At 40.0% G+C, this 12,660-nt stretch overlaps 1 protein-coding gene across 3 annotated transcripts in view; it reads left to right on the forward strand.

Annotated features, from left to right (window-relative positions):
- The window catches only part of CFAP61 (cilia and flagella associated protein 61), a 337,213-nt gene that overhangs the window by 52,158 nt on the left and 272,395 nt on the right, over positions 1-12,660 (forward strand). For all 3 annotated transcript variants that reach the window (XM_056567635.1, XM_056567636.1, XM_056567638.1), the window contains exon 9: positions 9,882-9,976. In XM_056567635.1, the coding sequence (XP_056423610.1) occupies positions 9,882-9,976 (95 nt within the window). The remainder of the gene's footprint in view (positions 1-9,881; positions 9,977-12,660) is intronic.

A 12,660-nucleotide genomic window follows, 5' to 3' on the forward strand; every position in this document is an offset into this window, starting at 1 on the left:
CAGGTGAGTACAGCTTCCTATACTTTACATTGCACGGATCCCTCAACATACAATGGATTCGACAAACGATGGGTCGATTGGAACGAATTACCATCGTATTTTGAGGGACCACTGTATTACTAAAAACCCAATCTAAAGTGCTCTGGACCTTTTAGACTTGGCAGAAGTTTCACCTTTCAACAAGACAATGACCCTAAGCACACAGCAAAGACAACACAGGGGTGGCTAAGGGACAACTCTGTGAATGTCCTTGAGTGGCCCAGCCAGAACCCTGACTTGAACCTAATAGAACATCTATTTTATTACTTACAGCTCAGTAGCCTTTAAGTGAATAATCAATGGAATAGAGAAAAGAATAGAAGCCGGCCACTCACCAGTAGATTCTTTCTTCAGGCTTTTTTCATGCCAAAAATATATACTCACATATACAGACCGGACATTTCTTCATTACCTGTGTTTACCTGTAAATAAGACTAAGCTGAAATACTAGGCAAACCCCCACAAAATGTACAGAGCTATGCCAATGAAGAAGGTGCGACGATTAACTAAGAGCCTCAACTGGTTCAATCAGCTGGCTGCTACCAATCTGATATTGATGACCTAACCTTATAACAAAGCCCTGAAAACTCCTTTAAGCCCTTATCTGCTTTTTATGTATGTCACATGTTTACCAATCAGCAATCAATATTGGATTTGTCGTGTTTGCCAAAAATAACATTTGTTCAAATGGACAGAACATAAAAGGACAAAACTATAAAATACAGTTCAGTAGAAAATCCTAATGATGACATTCATGTTGTAGAAAATATAACACTTTGCATGTCATTTAGACCAGGATGTTTACCATATTCATAGAATGAAAAGAACATATCTCTTAGACTATGCTGCATATTTGCAATTTATTTGTAAATTAAAATTAGTAGGTTTGATGACATGAAATATGCACATGGTGGGCTGAGTGTAAATCTTGGTAAAATCTTTTGTTTGACCTTCGTCTTCTCTGAGAAAAAAACCAAAACAAATATAATATAGCCTACAATATATTTGCAGCCCTTGGTATTGAAAGTCTTGTAAACCATTGGTTACAGCCATTTTAATACTGGGGAAAAATTATCTATATTTTTAAGCGGGTCTGTTGGCAGTTTTAAGCCCTCGGAGTGGAACAATATTTGATGTACATTGTTTAATCTGTCAGCCACCATAACAGAGGGGGACTCTTTTTCTTAGGTGAGAGCGTCTATAGCATTTCTTAGATATTGTGAATTCAACTTGAGAAAAAACAGACATGGTCACACATCCACAACATGCACCTTGATCTAAGGCTTCTCAGCAGCATTTATTAAACTAACAGGTCGTTAGTGTACTTTATGATCATGAAGTGCAAGCCCACTAGCCACGTCACGGCCACCTGTAAGTAGTGGGTCCCTAGCATAAAATGACACAGCACTGGGTGTCGACCACAACCGCCCCAACACCAGTGCCCCAACACCACCGCCCCAACCACCACCGCCCCAACACCATGCCCTGCCAGTTGGGAACAACCCAACTGGCAGAGCATCCCCAATGCCACTCGAACCAGTCCCTGGGCCGCGCCTCCCCACAGACTCTGTGCCAGAGCAGCAACGGCTGCCAAATTGCACCGCGCCAGGGGGAACAGATGTAAAAAGCTCACTCGCCATGTGCTCTCATTATGAGACTGGGAGGCTGCCAGGAGGAATAGGGTCATAATGCATCTGCCTGCCAATTATATAGGCCTGAGCTGAGGGGGAGAGGCAGAGTGCGGACCAAGCAAAAAAAAAGAGGTGATAGAAAACACAATAGCCTTGATTTACGAACATGATCCCAACTCTTTTTATCAGGTTATGCGACACAATTTGTGTCGCACGTCCTCTGCGACACTTTGTTCGACACATTTTACTAGTAAAAACACGACAGTTTTCCAATTACGCTGAGTATTTGTTTAACCCGACTAAAGGGGCATGGTTTGCATAATTAGGGGCATGTTCCCCACATTTTCCTGGAAACCCGACAGTTGTATTTAAAAACCCACCAGAAAAATAATGAATTACTGAACTTGAAAACCCGACTGCCTTGAGGCATGGAGAATTTGTTAAAAAGTGTGGGTTTTTTGAAAATCCTGTTACTTTGTCCCCTGTAGCTTTTTATATTACATTTTTTTTTTATTAGTTTTTTGTTTTTTTTCTCTCTTTATTTTTAAGTCTTGGCTTTCATTTCCTTTTTTTTTTTAACTTACTTTGCTTTATTTGCTTTACTCTTATTTTTCCTGTGCGACACTTTTTTTCCCGTGCAACAGAATTTTCCCGACGTGCGAAACATTGATAAATATGTGTGAGAAAAAAATAATCTGGGAAAAAAATTATTCTCTGAAAATAACACAACACTCTTAGTAAATCAGGCCTAATCTGAATTCAACTCGAGAAAAAACAGACATGGTCGCACATCCACAATATGCACCTTGATCTTCTTGATTTCTTAGATATTATTCGCTGCTCTAGCAGTCTCCAAATTGGATAATAGAGTGGTACCTCTGCTACATATATTGTACTGCTCACTACATATACTTTACTTCTCCCTTCTTGTATAATTTGTACTGTGTTGATTTCTACTTATGCTTTGTCCACTGCCCTGCTTTCTGTCTGTGTTGCATGTACTGTACTGTTCTTTACCTGTATTACGTGTATTTTACTGCTCGCCGCCTTTACTACAAATACTGTGTTGCTCTCTACCTGTAAAAAGGGAAAAACTAACAACAACAAAAATTGGTTAATATGGCCTAAATTGGTGTTAAAGGGGTTATCCGGTGGGAGTACTTAGGCACTTAACAGCATTTTAAAAAACAAACTTTTACTTACATCAAGTGCTCCATTGATGACTGGTGTCCTGCTCTGGTTCCTGGCTGTGCTTCTCTTCCGGTCAGAAATTGTGACATCAGGGCCCGGAGTGTCACACCTCATCACGGCCAGTAATTGGGTGAGGGCAGTGGGACACTCTTGGCCTGGGCATCACTATTTCTGAGCAGAAGAGGAGAGCAGCTGGGGACCGGAGTAGTCCGGAGCACAGGAGGTAAGTAAAAGATTGTCTTTTTTTATGCTGTTAAGTGCCTAAGTCCTGAAAAAAAAAAATTCCCACTGGATAACCCCTTTAAGAACTTGCTTCATATATATATAAATACAATATCCATAGATTAATATTTGGTGGTTTTGGAATCATTTTCATGTTGTATTTTGAAGTTTCAATCTTTGTAACAATATTATAAATTGAGGAAACACTATCTTAAACTTGTCTTATTGTCATGAGTCGTATGCGATCATTTTTGATTCTCTAGGTGTCAATCATTGCATATCTGTATAATGTGGGAGAAAGTTAACAAGATAAGACTATAACACCGTTTTTTTAAAATCAAAATAAACCATGCAGTGAAAGGTTATCGGTCTTGGTGGTTGAATTGTGTCTGTCGTGATTTTATTTACTTTTTATAGGTTTCCCTTCTGAAGGTTGTTTTATGCTAATATGATGTTCTTTCATTTATATGTTCAGGTCTCTAATAATCACCATTTGTATTTTCCCACCCAGTGGCTTCATTTCCTTAATCTTTGCACTGTCCACAGGTAGTTATTGTTTTCCTCTTAGAAATCCATGTTGAACAACAACAAGGAATAATTAGGCAAAATCAATGGTAAGTATACTGTCGATATGCCATTTATGTCAGGAGATAATTACAGTTATTTGGATGTTACTCTATGTGGGGTCAGGAATTAGTCGCTTGAGAACACCGATTTCTTACTATTGAAAAGATTTTTCCTCTAGGTAACACACTGAGCTCTGTGGCCCTGCTGCTTTTTTTCTCTCTCAAATCCTAATGTGTTTTCTGTTTCTCGAAACAGCTTCTAAATCTGTGATTATTGAATTTAGAAGTGCGCTTGTTTTTAGCTAAAACGGCTGTTGTTTTCCGTTGAAGAAAACCTCTCAGCCAAATGTAAAGGTGGGAATACCTATTTTATGTTAATATCAGTCAAATTCCATACTTTTTGATCAGGAAATGTAATATTAATCAAGATATGATGGAATATGGTAGAATTATTAATCAAAAGTTGTTCTATCTTTTAAATAGTCATTGTTGTTTTAAACTATTTGCCTACATTTTATGGCCTATGTGACTTCTAACATATTTGCAAATCAATCAATTTACCAAAAAATTACTCCTTACCCCAGAAAAGCTGCTCTAAAGTCTTGACCACTTGATGTCTCATTTCCCAGCAATCTGCTGTCCACTGCCTGTTGTTAGACTTAGACTGTAGAGAATAAGATGGAACACACGACATAGCTTCTGCTATGTGTAGTTGAGAGCTTGGGCTGTGTACATGCAATTTGTGAGCCTGTCTGCCTCTTCCAGAGGATCCACACTGTGAATGCAAGGTAAATTAAGCCTTCCCATAAAATGCAAGTCAGATGTCCCTTTTGTAATTGCCAGTGCTCCTATTTCTGCATGTCCACAGTGCTGCCTCCTGAATTATACTCCCAGTTTTGTCTCATCTGTCCAAAGGACATACTCCCAGAAGTTTTGTGGCTTGTACTTTGGACTGATGAGACAATTCTGGACCTTTATGGCAATTCACATCAGCTCTATGTTTGTTTGCAGACGCAAAAATAAGCACACAAAAAAGTAACACTGTACCTACTGTGAAGCATGGAGGAGGCTCAGTTATGTTTTGGGTCTGCTTTGCTGCTCTTCTGTGTGCAATGGAGGTGAGGTGAAGAGCTAGCTTACCGAGCTTCCCTGCCTCATCTCTATGCTGCGCGATGCCGGCCCTTCATATTAATATTCATTTTTCTTGACCCCTACGTCCTAGTGACGTGAGAGCCTGCGGCCACGTGAGGTTTCTCCTGTTGTAGCAGAGTACAGGTGCCCCTCTTCCAGGTGTAGCAAGGGAGCATCGCCTGCGCCCTGCTACAATAGCAGAGCACTCACGTGGCCACTGGCTGGGCTCTCAAGTGAGTAGGACATTAGAGTAAAAATAAAAAAAGAATATTCATATGAAGAACAGGCATTGCACAGTATAGAGAGGAGGCAGGGAACCTCATAAAGCCGCCTTCATTGGGCACAGAAGAGTGTTAGCAATTCAGCAATGGAGGGCCACAATTGGCTGCACCAATTTCTTTAAGTGATACCTCCTTTTACTCCTTTTCACCCTCACTATTACCCAGTTTATTAACATTAGTTTCGGGTGAAACTAACCAGTTTCCCTTTAACTAGGGGTCATATACTAGTCCTGCTGTTGGTTATGACATAATCCAGATTTCTACCAGCAACTCATTTTAGAAATTTCAAGTCTTATACAAGCATAAAATCTCCAAAGAAGTGTATATATTTAACAAGCATCACCTAAAGCTTCTGGACCCCAATTCAGATTCTGCAAAATGGCCCCTACCTACATTGTGCTTCTTAGTCATTTCTGATTAAAGGGGTACTCCAATGGAACTTTTTTTTTTTTAACTGGTGCAAGAAAGTTAAACAGATTTTAAAATTACTTATATTTAAAAATCTTAATCCTTCCAGTATTTATCAGCTGCTGTATACTACAGAGGAAGTTCTTTTATTTTTACATTTCTTTTCTGTCTGACCACAGTGCTCTCTGCTGACACCTCTGTCTGTCTCAGGAACTGTCCATAGTAGTAGCAAATCCCCATAGCAAACCTCTCCTGCTCTGGACAGTTCCTAAAATGGACAGAGGTGTATCAGCTGCTGTATACTACAGAGGAAGGATTAAGATTTTCTTTTTAATAAAAGTAATCTACAAATCTTTCACAATGAGAAGAATAAGAATAAGATCGCACTCACCAGTCCTATGAATTTGTGCTTTATTTCTGTGAACGGGGGTTACATCTCATATAGCAGGTAAAAGAGCGACACGTGTTTCACGCTACAAGCGCATCGTCTGGCATGAAACACGTGTCGCTTTTACCTGCTATATGAGATGTAACCCCCGTTCACAGAAATAAAGCACGAATTCATAGGACTGGTTAGTGTGATCTTATTCTTCTTCTTCTCATTGTGAATGATTTGGACAATTCCTGGATTTCTCCGAGATCAGCACCCCTCACCTACTCTGTGCAAAGTCCAGCCGTGGGATCTCAGCTTTCCATTCATTCTGATGAATTTGGATTGAGTGTTGTAAAAGTGGGTAGTGCCAGTTATTGCTCTATATCAGGACCTAATCTACAAATCTGTTTAACTTTCTGGCACCAGTTGATTTATAAAAAAAAAAATAATAATTTTCCAGTGGAGTACCCCTTTAATGATATTATATTCAACATTGTCATACACTTTAACCAACGAACACAAGCTACACCAATGGATTCTGCTATGAGTGCCCATACTGCTTTTCTGTCATCTGATATTGCTTTAACAATATAGAAATGAACAAAACAACTGTGTAAACAGGAGGTTGGAGAGATAAAGGACACGAGTGACACGTTCCTGAAATGAGTGTCCTGCTCGTATTAAATAGAACAATAGGACAGCTTGCATGTCACTAACTTCTTTTATTGCTGCCTTCAAAGTGGCCGAGGACTGATAAGCTCATCTGTAGATTCACATATGTCTACACTACGCAATACACGGGGGTAACCTTTATATGATTTTGTAGTGGAAACTACAACAGCTGCTCTTTTTTTTTTTTGGTCCAGAATTACTATGTAGAATTGAGGTTTACACAGGCTGTAAACCAAATATTGTAACACATATTCAGATACAATGGAAATCAGCCTTTTTTTTTTTTTTTTTTTTTTAAATGTTAGTTTGTATTGTATTTTCCAAAACAAGAAGATTTGATTGAACACAATGTATAATACCATGGGTCAACATAACACGTAAAATGAACACCACGTCTCCTTCATTTTGAGCATGGTATTTTGTATAACAGATGCAGCAAGAAAATGCAGTGTCAAGTGAAAATCCTTCTGTCCGCTAATGGGAATTTTCAAAGGTCTGTTCTTCCAGGCTTCAGAATACATGAAAATGCTTTTTTAATTGGGAACTTCAATGGTTTTGCCCTTGTGTCAGTGTCTTTTAGTAAGAGAGATATGCTCCTAAGAAAAATCAAAGTATATTGCTGACAAACACATTTGAACACTTTTGGTGTATTTATTAAAGATTTAATTTACATTTTGACAAAAGAAACATGCTGTGTGGGCTTATTCCAGCTAGATATCTACTAATCGTACAAAGTTAAATCAGTACTGTCATTTGGAAAAACTTTTAATATAATGTGATAATACCATAATGTATATATTTGTAATATGCATTGGTTACAAAATTTGTATATTTTTGGGTGAAATTGTTCCATACATACTTGGGTGAAATTGTTCCACTAAGGGTCCCTCCACTGTCCAGAACACTGTTCTTGCATCTACTGCCCTTGTGCCTCAGCTGGGACAAGAACTAGTAGGGCTCTGTACATGCTCCTGATTTGTCAATCAGCCTGCTCTGTGAGCCGGTGGCCTCAGTAAGGAATCAGGGAGAAAGTTCCTACATGAGATGTGAGGGCATGCAAGGGGATGTTTCCTCATGCATGCAGTGTGAGCAGAATAAACAAGGGAATTAGGAGCCATAAAAGGATGAAAACCAGGATTTTAATACATGGAAAGGATCAGCACTATTGAAAGCATACACTTTAAAGGCGTTCTATGGTGAAAGAAACAATCTGTGTATGGTGTCAAAAAGTATAATTTACTTTACAGATGTTACTAACTTACTTAAAATAATGTTATTAGCCATATCAGCTGTGCTCCCTGGCTTGTAGCTGTGACATCACGTCACAAGCTGTGAATGCAGAAATCCTGTCCCTTCCTTCTCTGATCTTTGCTCAGGGAGAGACCATTGATGTAAAGAGTAGGAGCTCATATTACTGTTCATTACATATATGACTCAGATAAGTCAGCTGTAAAGCCTGTTCTGACGGAAACTACTGTGACTGGAAAAGGCTCCCTGCTATCTTATTAATTGAGTCATTAGCAGTAATACAAGCTCCCCCTTCACATCACTGGTCTTCTGCTGAGACAGGAGGGTTGAGGGAGAGACTTTTTAAGGTTTTTTGTTTAACTGGACAACCCCTTTGAATATATATATATATATATATATATATATATACATATATATATATATATATATATATATATACATATATATATATATATATATATATATATATATATATATTGTAAAATGATAAGGATTACAATACATAGCATGAACTTGACACAGAGTAATTGAGAGACTGATATAGAGGGAGAGGGGGCACTGCCCGGAACCTGTAATAGAGCCTCTGACACAGATATTACAAGAGCTCTATAAGGCTGAGATATCTGATAGATGATGACATCAAGGAATTGTTCTCCCAGCCCATCACCCATGATGTTGTTTTGTGCTTAGTAATCATATACTACTTTTTGTTTTGGCCAAAAATGAAAAACAGACCCTTTTCAAATTTCTTTGCTAAATAGAAATAGAAAAAGGGATCACAGCGCATTAATATTCATTGTATGTGAGATGAATTGATCTTTATGAAGTTTGCACACACAAACAAACTTGTCTGATTTCTTCATTAAATGTATTGCTAAAAATGACGAAAACCTGATTTTGCTGACATATCACCGCATGCATTGATGTTAAAGGAGTACTCCACTGGAAAACATTTTTTTTAAATCAACTGGTGCCAGAAAGTTAAACAGATTTGTAAATTACTTCTATTTATAAATCTTAACACTTCCAGTACTTATCAGCTGCTGTATATTCCAGAGGAAGCTCTTTTCTTTTTGAATTTCCTTTCTGTCTAACCACAGTGCTCTCTGCTGACACCTCTGCCCATATTAGTAACTGTCTAGAGTAGGAGCAAATCCCCATAGCAAACCTATCCTGCTCCGTACAATTCCTAAAATGGACAGAGGTGTCAGCAGAGAGTACTGTGGTCAGACAGAAAAGAAATTCAAAAAGAAAAGAACTTCCTCTGGAATATACAGCAGCTGATAATTAATGGAAGGATTAAGATTTTTTTTATTTAATTAATTTATAAATGTGTTCAACTAGCTGGCACCAGTTGATTAAAAAAATGGTTTCAGGGGGGAGTACCTCCTTAAAGTGGTTTTTCATCTCAGACATATGTTTTTACTTCAGTGTCATCAGATAAAAAATTGAATTTTAATGCGCCTAAAATAAAAGAGGTTGAGGTAAAAAATCTGCAGACAAGTATTATACTACTGAAATGACCCTGATACAGAAAGAGAGGAGATGGTCTTTGTCTGTGCCACACTAAGGCACTAAACACTCCAACATGTAATGGTTGTTGGGCGGTTGTATATATTCTACATTTCTAAGAGACTGGGTGCCTGAGGGCAAGGTTACTATATTTTTAAGGTATTGTTAAATACAATCTAAGGGCATTACTTGTGTGTTTAGGAAAACAACTTTTATTATGCTGTCTGCACGGTGCTGAAAAGCCGACACAAAAAATGAACTTGACCAGTCATAAGAGTTAATGGATAAAGTAGGGTTTATGAAAAAAAATATCAATAAGTCTATGACCCATCTCTGTGTCTGGCATACTGCAAGAACTGTAGGTGCAGTCTAATAGCTCAAAGGCCTAATATCATTATCTTTGTTTGTAGTGGTAAGATTGCACTTAGTCTGGGCAATCTGCAGTAGGTGATGGATTCCAGAATCTCATCTACTTGTCTTTTCAAACACAACAGTCACTTTAATTAATATCTGAAAATAAACATCGAATACGTCTTTAATTAATTAGTCTTAAGTCATTACCAGCCGCTCCTCAGTGTTTGATGTAAACATTATGACTGTCTTCCAGGAGATCTAATGCTAAGCAGACAAGCAAGTCAAAGGTCAGGATCCAAATTATCCCAGCTGTCAGACGTCATTAGTGTGCCGGAGACAGATAAGAAGGTACGCCACATAACACTTTATTAATAGTCTCAATCTGAAATCTCTGTCTGCTGCATCATTGTCATCATCACAATATGGTGTAGAGTGTAGCAAAGAAGGGTATAAAGAGTAATTACCTAAGTTTTTGTTCTAACATGTGATAATTGTGTAAGCTCTTTATAGGTGGCCATACACCTTAGATAGCTGTCGGGACAGTTATCCCTTCCAACACCCGTATACACCTGCTTGCTTGGCTGAGCATACATATGTTCTTAATAGGAGTAGAGGAATAAGCTGCAGCCAGACACCTCTATCTAGGGCTTATCTTCCTTGATAACAAAAGGATTGGGCATGTTGAAACCCTAGATCCATTCTCATATTAAGAAAACATCTCATATTGAGAAGAGTCGGGACACTCACATAAACAATAGATGGTTGGCAGGCAGCTACCACCAAAGTTAGGTCATTATTTATCTAATGTGTATGGCCACCTTTTCTTCATCAAATTGTTTGGCTAAGCATCATATGTAGATTGGTCTTAGAGCCTATCACATCTGCCTCTACGTCCACAACCTTCTCAGGTGCATATACATTTCCAGCCATTCTGCCAATTTATTGCTCCTGTTTGTTTGTCTTTCTTGCTTCTGTTTCGCTATACTGTGTACTCTTGGCTATTGTCTTATGACCATTCTCATATCTTCTGTATTGGTAATGCGTTGCTCTCTCTGGTAAACACCTAGCCTGTTGACTCCGATTTTATATTTGTTTTTGCAATCTGTCTTTTGACTTTAGTTTTTGCCTGTAACCCTTTGTATTCCGACCTGATTTCCCTGACCTTTGTTGTACAGTTCTGTTTATAGTTTTGACTTGTGACACCCCTGAACTTTATTTCAGTGCAGGCACAGTCAACCAGTTGTGGATCCGCTATCAAGGGCGGATACACAAGTAGGCAGGTAAAGGTGTTCTGGTTGATTTTAGAGACACACTGTTCCCTGCCCTATATTTTAAAATTCTGTGAAACCTCTCCAAAAGACCAGCTCTTCCATCACCCCCATTATCCAAAGCAAATTTTTCTGATCGATTTTCAGTTCACCATACATTAGGCATTTTGACAAGACCACCCCTATAGAAGACCACTTTTCAATGCAATGTTGGGTTGTCTTTTCAAAGAGGTTTTACTTTTATTCTAAAATATTGCTATTTCAGTCTGGCCAATAAGCCTAATAATAAGCTGACTTTTCCTGTTTTATAGAGAAAACTTCTCAGCGGATTGCTTTTTATCATCATATGCAGAATAACAATGAAATGTGAAACGAGTGTATAAGATCAGTCCATTCACAATAGATGATGGTCACATCTCAATTACTCTCCCGCCCTGCACAATGACCTCTGCACAGGTCACAGAGCATGCCCACAAAACACATATATAGCAGTCAATGAGCACACTCCTAGTCTATTGTCTCCCATGGTTCACATAGCTGCTGTAAAGCATATATTATCTTATAATGCTGTTCTGCAATGTATGGACCACAAAGACCCCTTTGTGGTCCATACACTGCAGAATCTGCTTACTCCATTTACATTCTTCTCTCTGTGAATTATTGACATAATAAAAATGCTTCTTTAGTATCTTGATGCCCGAGTTTTTTTTGTGGCACATGGGGTAAAATGGGGGTTAAGGAAACTGAGCTGGATAAACCAGTATATGGAGTTTTTCCAGTTTCTTCTAACACTCAAAAGACCTATTGATATAATAATTGGTTTTTATGAATTTAAAGGGGTTATCCACCATGAGGTGATTTTAGTTTGTACCTGGCAGACAGTAATAGACATGCTTAGTGTTACGCCGAGCGCTCCGGGTCCCCGCTCCTCCCCGGAGCGCTCGCTTCACTCTCTCCGCTGCAGCGCTCCGGTCACGTCCTCTGACCCGGGGCGCTGCGATCCCGCTGCCAGCCGGGATGCGATTCGCGATGCGGGTAGCGCCCGCTCGCGATGCGCACCCCGGCTCCCCTACCTGACTCGCTCCCCGTCTGTTCTGTCCCGGCGCGCGCGGCCCCGCTCCCTAGGGCGCGCGCGCGCCGGGTCTCTGCGATTTAAAGGGCCACTGCGCCGCTGATTGGCGCAGTGGTTCCAATTAGGGTAATCACCTGTGCACTTCCCTATATTACCTCACTTCCCTTGCACTCCCTTGCCGGATCTTGTTGCCTTAGTGCCAGTGAAAGCGTTCCTTGTGTGTTCCTTGCCTGTGTTTCCAGACCTTCTGCCGTTGCCCCTGACTACGATCCTTGCTGCCTGCCCCGACCTTCTGCTACGTCCGACCTTGCTTCTGCCTACTCCCTTGTACCGCGCCTATCTTCAGCAGCCAGAGAGGTGAGCCGTTGCTAGTGGATACGACCTGGTCACTACCGCCGCAGCAAGACCATCCCGCTTTGCGGCGGGCTCTGGTGAAAACCAGTAGTGGCTTAGAACCGGTCCACTAGCACGGTCCACGCCAATCCCTCTCTGGCACAGAGGATCCACTACCTGCCAGCCGGCATCGTGACAGTAGATCCGGCCATGGATCCCGCTGAAGTTCCTCTGCCAGTTGTCGCTGACCTCACCACGGTGGTCGCCCAGCAGTCACAACAGATAGCGCAACAAGGCCAACAGCTGTCTCAACTGACCGTTATGCTACAACAGTTACTACCACAGCTTCAGCAGTCATC

This window comes from Hyla sarda, chromosome 3 (assembly GCF_029499605.1).
Source record: "Hyla sarda isolate aHylSar1 chromosome 3, aHylSar1.hap1, whole genome shotgun sequence".
NCBI classification, from domain to species: domain Eukaryota; kingdom Metazoa; phylum Chordata; class Amphibia; order Anura; family Hylidae; genus Hyla; species Hyla sarda.